Raw genomic sequence first — 16,109 nt, forward strand, 5'->3', positions numbered from 1 at the left:
GCGGATCCCCTTTTTGATTCTTAAATGATCAGCGTCCAGGCAACTGGTATTGTTTAAAAGGACAATAAATGTGGCAGCCTCCATATGTCTCTCACTTTAAAGAGACACTGACGTGAAAATAATTCATGATATAATGATCTGTATGTGTAGTACAGCTAAGAAATAAAACATTAGGAGCAGGGACATACAGTAAAGGTGGCCATACACTGGTCGATTTGCCATCAGATTCGACCAACAGATAGATCCCTCTCTGATCGAATCTGATCAGAGAGGGATCGTATGGCTGCCTTTACTGCAAACAGATTGTGAACCGATTTCAGCCTGAAACCGTTCACAATCTGTTGTGGTGGTGCTGCTGCTGCTGCCCCCGCCCGCCCGCATACATTACCTGCTCCGCCGGCGCGACTCCAGTCCCCCGGTCACCGCTGCTCTGTCTGCGCTCTGGTCTCCAGGTCCGGCATGCCTCACTTCTTCTAGCCCGGCAGGAAGTTTAAACAGTAGAGCGCCCTCTACTGTTTAAACTTCCTGCCGGGCTAGAAGAAGTGAGGCATGCCGGACCTGGAGACCAGAGCGCAGACAGAGCAGCGGTGACCGGGAGACTGGAGTCGCGCCGGCGGAGCAGGTAATGTATGCGGGCTCTATTGCGTCGGTCGTCGGGCACTCGAACGCCGCTAGCGATGCGCTCTTTACCCGCGGGCGATCGACGGTTATTTTCCGCACGGCACGATCGACGGGATCGGACGAAATGGATCGAAATTCGGCGTGTAGCGTGAACGATTGGCAGCAGATTCGATCCCAGTGATCGAATCTGCTGTCGAAACGGGCGCAAATCGGGCCAGTGTATGGCCTGCTTAAGGGTGCATACACACATCAGACTATAGTCTTTGGAAAATGAAAGATCACAGACCAATTTTACCCCCTTCCATGTAGTATGAGAGCCATACCTACAAAGTCTATTCTATGGAGCTGAACTCCCCATCAGACAGAAATCTTTGCAAGATGCTGCACACAAAGACCGCTGTACACATTCAACAAATCAGTATCTGCAAAAGATCTGTTCCTGCAAATTGCATTCATAGTCTATGAGATCTGCAGATCATCATACACACCTTGTTTAACAAACATTCATCTGCAGATCAGACAATCATCTGCAGATCTGAAGATCCATCCTGGTGGATCTGATCTGCAGAGGATTGTCTGTTAAACAAGGTGTGTATGAGGATCTGCAGATATCATAGACTATGAATGCATTTTGCAGGAATGGAAGTTTTGCAGGAACAGATCTTTTGCAGATACTGATTTGTTGCATGTGTACAGCATCTTTGTGTGCAGCATCTTGCAAAGATTTCTATCTGATGGGGAGTTCAGCTCCATAGAGAATACTGTGTAGGTATGGCTCTCATACTACACGGAAGGGGGTAAAATTGGTCTGTGGTCTTTCATTTTACAAAGACTATAGTCTGATGTGAGTATGAGCCTTAAGTCTAATATTGTTTCCAGTACAGGAAGAGTTAAGAAACTCCAGTTGTTATCTATGCAAAAAAGCCATTGAGCTCCAACCATTTTCAAAGTCACAGAGAGCTCTGTCTTCTGAAGCTTGTTCTCTCAACTGTCAGACACTGTATTTTATTTTTCTCTCTAGAGGACATAGTTCACAAGACTGCTCTATGAAATAATTTAGAATGCTGAGTAGTGCGTAAACTGCAAATATTAGAGAATGATGCAATGTTATAAAAAACACTATATAACTGAAAAAAAATATGAGAATATTTTCTTTGCTACTAATCTTCTAGTAATTATCCGTACTACACAACCAACTCATTATATCATTTATTTTTCTGCTTCGGTGTCTCTTTAAGCTCCCTAATTGTTTGTGGTATCGTTTTCATGAGGAGTTGGAAAACGTTGCTGAGTTTGATTGGCTCAGCTTCAGGTTACAAAACAGAAGTTTGCCAGTTGTTACAACAGAATGTATTTGCGATTACTGTATTCAAGTTGGAAGGAGCTCTGCTGTGTCCCACAATGCATCTCTGCTCAATATGCAAATCATTCTTTTATGTTCCTAAAAGCTAAAAACGCCTCCAGATGCACTGATGAGTACCAACCAGTCTGAAACAGTCTGTATGTATGCAGATAGCTTATGTCGATGGTTCCTTTGATTGTAACAACCCCAGTTTCATCTAAAAGACAAAAGGAGACCAGGAGCCCAATGGTGCAGAATCGTGTAAGATTCAGAAAAGCAAATTGCTAAGGATGTGTATACTCACAAAGGTGGGTTGCAAATCCTTGCAACCACTGTCAGAACAGGCGGGAAAGTAACCGTCCCCGCTCAGTTTTCCAGGTCTGTGTCAGGAACTGGTTGGTCGCACTCCGAAAGTTCTTTAGGACAACTAAAAAACTATCACCTCTAAAAGAGGTATGACAAGACATTTAAAACAGGGGTGGAGGCACCCTATGCATAAAAGATAGGCTAATAAGCAGTTAACCTTATAAACAGAGAGGTAATCTTACCTCTCTTGAAGAATTTGGACCAGTTTATTGAAAAAAAAGGAACTTTTTTTGAGCACATAAAATTGACAATACGTTTCACGGGTGCTTGTCCACTTCCTCAGGTCAGTTTTTTTCACTGGCCTGAGGAAGTGGGCAAGCACCCGTGAAACGCGTTGTCAATTTTATGTGCTCGAATAAAAGACCTTTTTTCAATAAACTGGTCCAAATTTTTCAAGCAAGGTAATATTCCCTCTCTGTTTATAAGGTTAACAGCTTATTAGCCTATGTTTTATGCATTGGGCGCCTCCACCCCTGTTTTAAGTGAATGTATGCAGAGCTGTGGAGTCAGAGTCAAGGAGTCGGAGTCGGAACAATTTTGGGTACCTGGAGTCGAATTTGGTGGTTTAATAGACTGAGTGAGGAGTCGGGTAATTTTTGTACCGACTCCACAGCCCTGTATCATGTATGTTGGATTATTGTGGCTGTGTACAATTAACAAGCTGACCCATCATTGCATTCCAGCGTTTCTGGATTGTGGTTAGTTTAGGGATGATTTGCATACTCAGCAATGATACATTGTGGGATACCTCAGAAGATCTCTTCAACTTGAATAATCGCAAATACCTTCTGTTTTAAGAAGTTAAATTTCTGTTTTGCACAGCATTTTAGAAAGTGGGCTTTTTGGTCCTATTTAGCCCCTTACACACACCTGGGAGTTCTGAGAGTGCCCAGCAAGCTCATGGTGAACCAGGTTACAACAAACTCACAACATCTACATTGGTAATCCTCAGGGCCGGTTCAAGTAACAATTGGGTCCTAGGGCAAAATTAGCCTAGGGGCCCCCAAACAGACATCCCCGACCAAAAAGTGTCATTAGAGGCCCTTTGCTGCAGCCAAATTTCCCTTCTGGGCCCCTGAGCTGGCTGCTGATCCTCCCCCAATCACCTCCCAACTTAACAGACTCTGCAGAGTCCCTGGGGAGCAACAGTTAAGATGAGGGAGGGACACCTTGCGGGCCCCTACAGGCTCTGGGGCAATTGCCCATTTTTTCCTATGGTAGCTCCGGCGCTGGTCATCCTCTCTACTGTTAGCTATCGATGAGCGATTCTTATCTGGTTTTCTTCAGAGTTGAAAGTAAGTAGAAATAACCACTATGGACATAGTGCTAGTCTGTGTCGTGGTAAGACCGTTTCTGACGCTTTTATTCACCTTCAGGTGAGGAGAAGTCTGCAACGTTTGTGAATGAGGCTGTTGAAGTCTCCCCAGATGTCCGCTGTAGTGAGACGCAGACGGAGGAGCAAGAGAAAATTATTCCCATCAGGTAACAAAACAGATTCGCCCAACTGCACTAGAAATGGTGGCCGTGGGCTGTAGGTCTTGGTGGGCGGAACCAAGTGGTCCTTGGATGTGAAAGGGGGTGTGTACAGCTGCGTCTTGCAACTTAACAGTTTCTCTAGCGCCAACTTTCTGTGTTCCACCTTAGCATAGCCTAACTTTCTGCCCCCTATAGTGTACCCAAAATGTCTTTCTTTAGAGAGGCACTGTATTGACCTATCGTAGAATGCAGTTAATTATTTAGGATACTCACTTTTACAGTAATGTTCCTGGTTTCAGGATCAGCAACGCTTACATCCTGGGAGACCAGGCATATTTTGTATTGGCTTTGGAACTCTCAGTAAACAAACATTCCTTACTGCTGCACCTGACAGGACTAAAGATGTTGCCACTTGTGATAAATTTCAGAATATAAATCAGGGAGGGGGGGGGGGGAGGAAAGATTTTACAATAGACAAAGGGCTGACTAAGGCTTAGTGCACACCGAGCGGGTTTTTTGGCGTTTTTGCAGCCGCTTGCGGCTGCCGATACGCTTGGTCAATGTATCTCAATGGGGTGGTTCCCACCAGAGCGGGAGGCGTTTTGCTGAAACGCATACTCCCGGGGTGAGGCATTTTTTGGATTGCGGAGGCGTTTCTGCCTCCAATGTAAAGTATAGGAAAAACGCAAACCGCTCTGAAAATCGGCAGATCAGAGCGGTTCTGCAGGCGTTTTTGTTACAGTAGCTGTTCAGTAACAGCTTTACTGTAACAATATCTGAAATTTACTACACCAAAAACGCTTCACAAAACCGCAAAATGCTAGCTGAAACGCTACAGAAAAATAAGAAAAAGCGTTTCAAAATCTGCTAGCATTTTGCGGATCTGCTAGCGGTTTTTGGTGTGCACCAGGCCTAATACTGGGTAATTTATTAATTACCTTATATTCATTACAGTCCTCTTTAAAGTGGAACTGAACACAGAAGTTAATCTCTGCTCTAAGGGCCCTTTTCCACTAGCAGTCGCTAGCGTTCACGCTGAACGCTAGCGATTGCTGAATCACAAAAGTGCAGGAAACCTCCGGCGATTGTGTTCACGATTTTGCTATGCTGTAGTGCAAATATCGCTCCGCGGCGCGATCGCGTTTGAGGCTAAAACGAATCGCGGTAGTGGAAATAACCTACCGCGATTCCTATGTTATTTAGCAAACCCTAGCGATTGTAAAATCGCTAGCGGTTTGCGATTTTGCGATTCAGCTAGCGCAAATGCGCTAGTGGAAAAGGGCCCTTAGGGTTTGTTCACACTATGAGCATTTGAGTATCTTTTTAAGTGCTGGCGATTTTAAAAATCCCCCTAAAAAGCGCTTGTGCAATGATTCGCTATGAGAGTGTTCACATACGAGCAGTTTGATTCCGATCCGCTCACCAAAAGCGCTGCCTGTAGCATTTTCTGAGCACTTTGGCTTAACGGAAGGTTCAGGGGAATTCGTTAAGTGCTTGGAAAAGCACTTTGTATAGTGATTTCCCCGAGCACTTTTAAGAATAAATACATTGTATTTATTCTATTCCGGGCCAAAGAGTTCACTTCCTGACGTCAGGAAGGGAAAATCTCAATCGCTCATCAAAAGCGCTTAGAAAAGCGCTTACACAAAAAATCGCTTGAAAAAAATCACGTACAAAAACGCTCATCGCTTACAATCGCACTTGCGATTTATAATGTGAACAAAGTCTAAAAGATTAGCCGTAGTATGGTAAGCTTTATGGAAAAAAAAAGTATTCATTACAATTTATGAAAATCCTAAAAAAGACACTGAAGTTTTACTTGTTTTCAGTTTTACAGAAGGCACTTAAAGGGTTAAGCCTCAGTGTTTACTGTATGCCTCACATTACAAGGCAGATGAGTCTCAGTACTAATATTATTACCATTGTGCTCATCTCATTTTTTTTAGCAAGTAAACTTTTATTGAAATTCTGTAACAAGAATATTTAACGGATTTAAAAATAAGGAAAGCGTTAGAAAAAAAATGGGGCTGAGGAGAGAATGACGCTATTAGTACCAACCTCCACGTTATTTGTACAGTGTAGAGCAGGGGTCTCAAACTCAATTTACCTGGGGGGCCGCAGGAGACAAAGTCAGGATGAGGCTGGGCCGCATAAGGAATTTCACAATCGCGGCGCATTGCCGCCTCTTCCCGCCCCTCTCACTCTTCCTTCACAGAGAGGGGCAGGGAGAGGCGGCGATCCGTGCGGCGATTGATGTCAGGAGGGGCAGAGCTGAAGCTGAAAGCTCTGCCTCTTCCAGGAAATGCAGGCGGATTGGCCCCCGGGCGATTTGGGGGCTCTGCAGTCCTCGTTTAGCGGCGGGGATGCGGCGGATTACTTGGGAGCACTGAAGCGAACTATAAGGAAGCTTTTGCCGGCGAGGGCCACAAAATATTGTATCGAGGGCCGCAAATGGCCCGCGGGCCGCGAGTTTGAGACCCCTGGTGTAGAGTTACGTTTTTTTATTACTGTATATTGTCTATGGTTATTATCATTAGCCATTAAAGAGTAGCATTCATTCTCAAAACATTAGTATTATCATTATTTTTATTCAAATTATTATTAGCAAATAAATAGTATTCAAACAATATTATTACTATTATAATGCAAATTATAATTATATTTTTCAAGACTTCATTTTGAATTGACAATAATTTTTATTCAGTGCCGATACTAAAGAAAAGCTGTTAATTTAAAATCATTTCACATTCAGGGAAATTCACAAAGGAAGGCAAAAATGGCAGCATCCTTATGCTGGGTACACACTATGAGATTTTCTGGCCGATTTACTGTCAGATCGATTATTTCCAACATGTCCGATTTGCTTTCCGATCGATTTCCAATTAAAGTGAACGGAAATCGATCGGAAAATGCTCGGAGATCGATCGGAAAGCAAATCGAACATGTTGCAAATAATTGATCTGACAGTAAATCGAACAGAAAATCTCATAGTGTGTACCCAGCATAAGTTCTCTCACTTATAGGGCTTGATTCACTAAACCGTGATAACTCAAATATCACACCTTATCAAAAATATCACACCTTATCAAAGATATCACACCTTATTAAAGATATCACACCTTATCAAAGTCAACATGCCTTATCAGAGTAGCATAGCGAGTACTACGAACCCGCAGGGGCTCAGGGCAGGACGAGTGCCTTTGCCAGTTAGCAGGCATACGTTCGTAGCACCCGCTATGCTACTCTGATAAGGCGTGTTAACTTTGATAAGGTGTGATATTTGCGTTATCACGGTTTAACCTCCTTGCCGGTTATCCCGAGCTCAGCTCGGGGTAACCTGCGCAGGAGGATTTCTCAGGCCCCGCTGGGCCGATTTGCATAATTTTTTTTCCCTACACGCAGCTAGCACTTTTCTAGCTGCGTGTAGTACGCGATCGCCGCCGCTCGCCGCCGATTCGCCGCTACCCGCCGCGCCGAGCCCCCCCCCCGCCCCAGACCCCTGCGCAGCCTGGCCAATCAGTGCCAGGCAGCGCTAAGGGGCGGATCGGGGTTCCCTCTGACGTCACGACGTCTATGACGTCGGTGACGTCGTCCCGCCCGGTCGCCATGGCGACCGGGGAAGCCCTGCAGGAAATCCCGTTCTCAACGGGATTCCCTGCATACTCTGATCGCCGAAGGCGATCGGAGTAGGTAGGGGGATGCCGCCGCTTAGCGGCTATCATGTAGCGAGCCCTGGGCTCGCTACATGATTTAGAAAAAAAAAAAATTTAAAAAAAGTGCGGCGCTGCCTCCTTGCCGGATTTTTTAGACCGGCAAGGAGGTTAATGAATCAAGCCCATAGGATTTTTAAAGTACAGGTGCCCGGAAGCTGCGCAGCCTGTCCTCTCGCTCCGTCCACTGTTCCCGGTGTCGGCTTCACATGTGCCGCATAATGACGCAATTAGGAAGTGCCGCCACTAGGGGGCTTCTCCTGATTGCGTCATTATGCGACGCATGAGAAGCCGCCGGGAGGACAGTGGATGGAGCGAGAGGACGGGCCGCGCAGCTTCCGGGCAGCACGATGGGACCTTCTACCGCCGAGGATCAGGTGAGATGTCTTCTATCTACCATCTGCTGGGCTTACTCTGCATTTAAAACGGCGCAGAAGAGGTAGTCCCCGGCGGCGTGATGTCATTGTGACGGGGCGGAGCTAGGGTTGCGGCGTTGTTATCGGCGGGTCGTTCGTAAACCGGGGACTCCCTGTATCTCCTCCCAAAAAAATGTAAATAAATAAAATTTTAGGCAATTTGCCGTATATTTTCTTAAGCTTTATATAGCTAACACTATTGTATTATTATTATTATTATTATTATTATTATCATTATTATTATTATTAGTTTTAGCATTGAAGAGAAACTGTAGTGAAAATAACATTATGTATAAAGTAGCTTATTTTTTTGGCAATATTTATGTACAAATTATTTAGTCAGTGTTTTCCCATTATAAAATCTTTCCTCCCCTCTATTTATATTCTGAAATCTATCACAGGTGACAATGTCTTTAGTCCTGTCAGGTGCAGCTCTGCGGAATGTTTGTTTACTGAGCGTTCCGAAGCCAGAGAAAATAATGCTGCATCTCCCAGAATGCTCTGGGAGGAGAATTCTGCATAGCTAAATGGCCAAGGCTAAGCATCACTGCGAGGGCTGAGCTACTTACTGGTGATGAGCAAAAATGCCACTATTCTTTTCACATTAATTTTTGCAAACATAATGTTAATTTTCACTTTCAAGCAAAAATGCCTCTGCAAATCATTTTGTAATAAGTTTGCGAGTTTTTGCATTTTTTGTGATTTTTTGTGTTAAAAGATGTGATTTTTTTGTTTGTTTGTTTACGGTAATAGGACTAATTTTTATCGTGTTTTTGAGAGTTTTCATATTGGAAAAAATGTCTTTGCCTTTGGCCATAATGCGAAATGACAATGTATTTTCACAAATCTATTCTCCAAATCGAAAAATAGCATTTGCAATGGGAAAATGACTGGTTAAAATTCACAATCAACACTGCTATGCACCAATAATTACGGTAAAAGTGGGTATCCTGAACTATTTACTGCATTCTACTATATGTCACTACAGGGCCTCTTTACTGCATTCTGCTATATGTCACTACAGGGCCTCTTTACTGCATTCTACTATATGTCACTACAGGGCCTCTTTAATAATACAAATAATAATAAATGTAAAGTGACATGGCTAAGACTTTTTTTTACACTATTATTAATATTATTATTTAGTATTAATATAGCGCCAGCAGCTCTGTACAAAGTACCGTATATGATCGTGTCACTAACTGTCCTTCAGAGGGGCTCACAATCTAATCCCTACCATAGTCATATGTCTATATAGTGCAGTGTATGTATCATAGTCTTGGGCTAATTTAAGGGGAAGCCGATTAATTTATCTGTATGTTTACGGGATGTGGGAGGAAACTGGAGTGCACTGCCTGGAGGAAACCCGTGGGAAGAACATACAAACTCCTTGGAGATGTTCACTTGGCTGGAAGTCAACTCAGGGGCACAGCGCTGCTAGGCAACCATCAAACCACCATGCTGATTAAAAATGATAATAAATGTGCTTGCTTAGAGGAAGTGTGTCCCTATATAAGAGTTCCCCAGTGCACGGTAGAATGATGGCCGGCTCCTCTGACCCCTTAGTGCATTAGAAGTTCTATTCTACTCTCCTATGCTCATTATTTATCAGGAACTCTTTTATATATCTAAAAAGTCTTTTTCTTCCATTGATGTCAGCCCCCTTAAAGGGAACCTAAACTGAGAGGGATATGGATGTTTCCTTTAAAACAATACCAGTTGCCTGGCAGTAGTGGCTGAATCACACACCTGAAACAAGCATGCAGCTAATCCAGTCTGACTTTAGTCAGAGCACCTGATCTGCATGCTTGTTCAGGGGCTGTGGCTAAAAGTATTATGCTTCGTACACACTTGCGATAACGATCGTTCGCTAGGAACGATAATTGAAAGACGAACGATACGGCAACGATAGGAATGCAACGATGGGATGCAGCGATCATCATACACATTTTAACGATCGTTCTCGCAGAAAAGAACGATCATAAGGAAATGTTGCGTACATATTTCTATAAAATTAAATAAAACCCACTAACATGGAGTTACAATAGACACAAATATATGATTGTTAACTTGAAAACAAAGTTTAATTGAAATGAGCAATGTAACAATCTTTACCTCCGCGCTACAAAGGAAGTACTGAAGCTGGGCAGAATTCCACGCAGGCGCATTGGCCCTTGTAACGATCGTTCTCAGCCGATGTCTGTACACACTATAGTTTTGTAACAATTGTCGGTAGATACGATCCTTCAGGTTGGATATTTCCATCTTCCCAATGTCGTTCTTTTGTCGTTCGTGTTAATGATCGTTGGGTAAAGTTTTTTCCCCGATTGTCGGCGGAACGATCGTTAATTAGCTGTTTCAAACGACCATAGTCGCCAGTGTGTACGCAGCATAAGAGACCCAGGATCAGCAGGCGATTCAGGCAACTGGTAATATTTTAAAAGGAAAAATCCATATCCTTCTCAGTTTAGGTTCCCTTTGAAGTGTTTTCTTTAAAACAATAAAAAAAAAGTATTTGAGACAGTTAAAACCTTTATTTCTTCAGGTTTTGCCTTATATTTCATTTATTATTAATTCCGATCTCATCGCCCTGTATCAGTGTACTGTGTCAATCCTACTGCTGTCATTTTTATATTTTTTTATTGATATTATAATTATTTATTATTAGTCTTATTGAGCCTGTATTGGATCCCAGCGATTGACGCTTTTGTCAGTATTTGAGGATTGCAGCAGGAGAAGAACGGCATGATGGGTAAACCTGCTTTTCATGACAATGAGGACCACCAGCTTCCCTAATTGGTGCACAGAAGCCTCCCCCCTACCCCCACCCCCCATTGCTGGTTCTGCCCTGCCTCTGCACCTCTCTCTGTGCTGGAGAGAAGGCAGGGGCAGCTGTGAAGGGGTTAAGACTTCTGCCCATGCGATAGAAGCCCCTCTTTAACCCCTCCCGCACCGGCTGTGTTATTATGCAGACAAGGCCCGGCTGTCACCGTTGTGCATTGTGATAGAACATGCCTAGGAAAAGGGGGATAGCGGGAGAGATCGCAGCAGAATGGCAGCAGACGAGAGGTAGGATGTCATTCTCTCTCTCTCCCTCCTCTGAACAGATTGCTTGTCTTAGTCACATACGGGTTTAAAAATAGATGCTGGGAACGATAAAAAAAATTCACTGTTCTCTCTCTCTCTTTTTTTTTTCTCTGCAGGCTTCAGATGGATGCAGCGGAGTGGTACAAGGGTAGACCGCCGGGCGCTCAGCTCTGGAACATCCACAGCCAGGTTTACATCGAGACCACCGACACCACGACGTACCTGCAGCTGCAGGAGGATGGCAAGGGGACAAGTGAGTAGGAGCGGGCAAGGGCTGCATGATGCCAGGCTTGCCCCCGGGCACCTCCACTGCGCACAGCGAACAACAAGTGTGTATGTATGGGGGGGGGATCCATCACTATGACATCTGTATGAGAAGCGGCTGATGGAAGCTGGACCTCACTCCTCTTCATTGCCCTGGAACTAGCACACTTCCTGGGAGTCTGAGAACAGCACTGTCTGTCAGACGGAGCATGAAATTTGGACGTCCGAGGCTAACGGACGATTTGGTGTGCCCCGTGGGGGCTATTGCGAATATCGGCCATAAGGCGCCCAAAGTAGAAAATTGGGCATGATAATTATAGCTTTGAAAAGTTTTTGAAGTGTTTTCTTGTTGTTAAAGTTAGAACGTTATAGTTTTTGACATTTTTAATCTTTGGTATTTAAAAATTATTTATTTTTGAAAGTTATCGTTTTAAAAATTTGTGGTTTGCAATATTATGAGTTTAGGAAGGGGGGTTTTGTGGTAGGCTTCAGGAAGGAGGGTTTTAGAGTTAGGTTTTTAAGAAGGGGGTTTTTAGGGTTAGGCATCAGGAAGGGGGGTTTTAGGGTTAGGCGTCAGGAAGGGGGGGTTTTAGGGTTAGGCGTCAGGAAGGGGGGTTTAGGGTTAGACATCAGGAAGGGTGGATTTAGGGTTAGGCTGACGCATCAGGAAGGGGGTTTTAGGGTTATGCATCAGGAAGGGGGTTTTAGGGTTAGGCTGACGCATCAGGAAGGGGGTTTAGGGTTAGACATCAGGAAGGGGGGATTTAGGGTTAGGCGTCAGGAAGGGGGTTTAGGGTTAGGTGTCAGGAAAGGGGGTTTTAGGGTTAGGTGTTAGGAAGAGGGATTTTGAGGTAGGCGTAATGAAGGGGGGTTTTAGCGTTATGTGTCAAGAAGGTGGGTTTTAGGGTTAGGCATCAGGAAGGGAAGGTTCTGAGTGAGAGTAGCGTTAGGCTTTAGGAATGGTGGTTTTAGAGTTAGGCGTCAAGAAGGGGGGTTTTAGAATTAGGCGTCAGGAAGGGGGGGTTAGGGTCAAGAAGGGGGGTTTTAGGGTTAGGCGTCAAGAAAGGGGGATTAGGGTCAAGAAGGGGGGTTTTAGGGTTAGGCATCAGGAAGAGAGGGGTTTAGAGTTAGGCGTCAAGAAAGGGGGGGGGGGGGGGGGGACAGAGGCTTCTCACATAGATGTTATAATGATTATGGGCTTATGTAGAGCCAACATCTCTGAGATGCTCTGAGATGCTGTACAAGGTAAAAAACAAGGTAAAAAACAGAAGTCTGTGATTAAAACAGAGGTGTTGTACAATGTAAATGTGCCAGTAACTAATACAGAGAGAGTCTAACAAAGCATATGGCATTTCTAGGAAACAACAGGGAGAGGATCTCACCCATGCGAGCGTACAATCTCAAGTGATAGAGAGGAGACAAGAGGTAGGGCGATGAGCGCGCTGAATATCTGCAAACTACAGAAGCAGAGCTCGGTCAATGAGTGGAGGACATAGCCTGAGTTAGACAATATGCTGATAGGAAGTGAAGGTGAGCTTTGAAAGTGCACTAAAAAGGTTTCAAGGGTTGTAGAGTGACAGATGTGTTTTTGGAAGGAAGTTCTGAGGAGGGGGGAGGCTCGTGAGAAGTCCTGTATAAGTGAATGTGAGTAATGATGAGCCAATATGACCATTTTTGTTCGGCCATAATTGTTGCATGAATATTCTTGCTTTTTACAGGCATGAGAAATGCGTAGAAGTCTACAGCATGAGTAACACATTTTTGCACAGATTAATATATGTGCAAAAGTGTATGGGCATGCATGTGAAACCCTTTTTTTTCAAAATGCATTGTGTGTGGAAAGCACATTTGTAAGATGATTATTTTTGTGAAATATTTATTTTGCAAAAAAAAAAACTTTGGCAGCCTCTTGTTCAAATTTGATTTGATCCCATGCCAAACATCTTTGCTTCCATTTGCACTGTGTCACGACTCATTCTGGTCCCTGAGTTCTGCACTGTTGAAGGAGTGGTGTCTGCTGCACCTGGCTGCTCTGGCCACTCCAGCGCCGGACGTCCCAGAAGTGCCAGCTGATGCCCTCTGGTTAAGAGTCGATGCAGCAGCTGTGCGGACCTGAACCGAGGAGGAGGTGGTTAGGCCAGAGCCGAGGGTTCGCTTACAGGTGCAATACAGCATTCGGAGGCAGCAGGTGCATCTTCAGGTTCCTGAAGCAAAGTTCAATGTCCCTCAGGGCCTGTTGGCAGCGCTATCTGCCGGCTTGGTGCTTAGCGAATTACAGGTCGTCTGAGTATTCTTCTGCTATGTCTGCAATCTAGACTTAGGGGAGGTCCTCCTCAGAATGGTTCAGACTCCTCAATGGCACAGCGGGGGGCATCTCCTGGAACCAGCATGCAGCCAGTGGCATCACACCTGGAACCAGCATGCAGCCAGTGGCATCACACCTGGAACCAGCATGCAGCCAGTGGCATCACACCTGGAACCAGCATGCAGCCAGTGGCATCACACCTGGAACCAGCATGCAGCCAGCAGAGTCACACCTGGAACCAGCATGCAGCCTGCAGAGTCACACCTGGAACCAGCATGCAGCCAGTGGAGTCACACCTGGAACCAGCATGCAGCCTGCAGAGTCACACCTGGAACCAGCATGCAGCCTGCAGAGTCACACCTGGAACCAGCATGCAGCCTGCAGAGTCACACCTGGAACCAGCATGCAGCCAGTGGAGTCGCACCTGGAACCAGCATGCAGCCAGCAGTCACACCTGGAACCAGCATGCAGCCAGCGGAGTCACACCTGGAACCAGCATGCAGCCAGTGGAGTCACACCTGGAACAAGCATGCAGCCAGTGGAGCCACACCTGGAACCAGCATGCAGCCAATGGAGTCACACCTGGAGCCTGTGGAGTCACACCTGGAACCAGCATGCAGCCTGTGGAGTCGCACCTGGAACCAGCATGCAGCCTGTGGAGTCGCACCTGGAACCTGCACGCAGCCAGCGGAGTCACACCTGGAACCAGCATGCAGCCAGCAAAGTCACACCTGGAACCAGCATGCAGCCAGCGGAGTCACACCTGGAACCAGCATGCAGCCAGCGGAGTCGCACCTGGAACCTGCATGCAGCCTGTGGAGTCACACCTGGAACCTGCATGCAGCCTGTGAAGTCGCACCTGGAACCAGCATGCAGCCTGTGGAGTCGCACCTGGAACCTGCACGCAGCCAGCGGAGTCACACCTGGAACCAGCATGCAGCCAGCAAAGTCACACCTGGAACCAGCATGCAGCCAGCGGAGTCACACCTGGAACCAGCATGCAGCCTGTGGAGTCGCACCTGGAACCTGCATGCAGCCAGTGGAGTCGCACCTGGAACCTGCACGCAGCCAGCGGAGCCATGCCTGGAACCAGTATGCAGCCAGTGGAGTCACACCTGGAACCAGCATGCAGCCAGTGGAGTCACACCTGGAACCAGCATGCAGCAAGTCAAGTCGCACCTGGAACCTGCATGCAGCCTGTGGAGTCGCACCTGGAACCTGCACGCAGCCAGCGGAGCCATGCCTGGAACCAGCATGCAGCCAGCGGAGTCACACCTGGAACCAGCATGCAGCCAGTGGAGTCACACCTGGAACCAGCATGCAGCAAGTCAAGTCACACCTGGAACCAGCATGTAGCCAGTGGAGTCACACCTGGAACCAGAATGCAGCCAGCAGAGTCACACCTGGAACCAGCATGCAGCCAGTGGAGTCACAGCTGGAAAAAAGCTGTCATGTGACAGGGATGAAATTGTTTGGACCAACCTGACCAAGGTGGGCTTTAACGGTATGCTTAAAGGACAACTATAACAAGGGGGATATATTGAGGCCGCCATATTTCTTTCCTTTTAAACTATACCAGTTGCCTGGCAGCCTTGCTGGTCTTTTTGGCTGCAGTAGTGTCTGAATATTACCAGAAACAAGCATGCAGCTAATCTTGTCAGAGAGTATTGTCAGAAACACCTGATCTGCTGCATGCTTGTTCAGGGTCTGTGGCTAAAAAGTATTAGAGGCAGAGGATGAGCAGGACAGCCAGGCAACTAGTATTGTTTAAAAGGAAATAAATATGGCAGCCTCCATATCCCTCTCAGTTGTCCCTTAAAGGCATACAGGGTTGGAAAGTGACAGATGCGTTTTTATAGGTAGGTCCAAAGGAGAGGTTCATGAGAAGTCTTGTACTGTATATGAGTTGGTGAGGAGGTGATTCTAGTGGAGGACAGGAGAAGGTCTGGTACAGAGTGGAGGTTTAGGTCCTGTTTGGAGACCAGTGAGGAGATGTATGGGGCAGAAAGATTGTGGAGAGCATTGTAGGTTAGTGAGAGGGTTGGTTCACACTGAGGCGATTCTTGAGCGCTTTGCTGATCACCGGCGATCAGCAAAGCACTGCTACAATGTATCCCTATGGATACATTCACACTGCAGCGGTTGCAATTTCGATCAGTTGCAAATGCGCTGCATGCAACGTTTTGGGAGCGATTGCTCTGTTATTCCTGTTCTATTGAATGGGAATCACAAGCGCAAAGCGTGCAAGAATCGCAAGACTTTTTGTAAAATCGCGATCGCGAACTGAACGCAATCGCGATTTTACAAAAAGTCTTGCGATTCTAGCTAGCGGTGCTCCGAGCGCCGAGTGTGAACTGACCCTTGGGAGTATGAAGTGGATCCTGTCGCAAATTGGCAGCCAGTGAAGAGCTTGACAGAGAGGAGCAGCAGAGGAAGAGCGGGAAGAGAGATGAATGAGATGAGCTGCTGGGTGGATTGTAGATTGGAGGGAGCGGGGGGAATAGCTGGTTAGCTGATAGACC

The 16,109-nt window shown here is 45.9% G+C and overlaps 1 protein-coding gene across 15 annotated transcripts in view; it reads left to right on the forward strand.

Moving 5' to 3' along the window:
• The window catches only part of OBSCN (obscurin, cytoskeletal calmodulin and titin-interacting RhoGEF), a 511,999-nt gene that overhangs the window by 423,803 nt on the left and 72,087 nt on the right, over positions 1–16,109 (forward strand). For all 15 annotated transcript variants that reach the window (XM_068235137.1, XM_068235143.1, XM_068235140.1 and 12 more), the window contains 2 exons: positions 3,706–3,811; positions 11,135–11,271. In XM_068235137.1, the coding sequence (XP_068091238.1) occupies positions 3,706–3,811; positions 11,135–11,271 (243 nt within the window). The remainder of the gene's footprint in view (positions 1–3,705; positions 3,812–11,134; positions 11,272–16,109) is intronic.

This window comes from Hyperolius riggenbachi, chromosome 5, assembly GCF_040937935.1.
Source record: "Hyperolius riggenbachi isolate aHypRig1 chromosome 5, aHypRig1.pri, whole genome shotgun sequence".
Taxonomy (NCBI): domain Eukaryota; kingdom Metazoa; phylum Chordata; class Amphibia; order Anura; family Hyperoliidae; genus Hyperolius; species Hyperolius riggenbachi.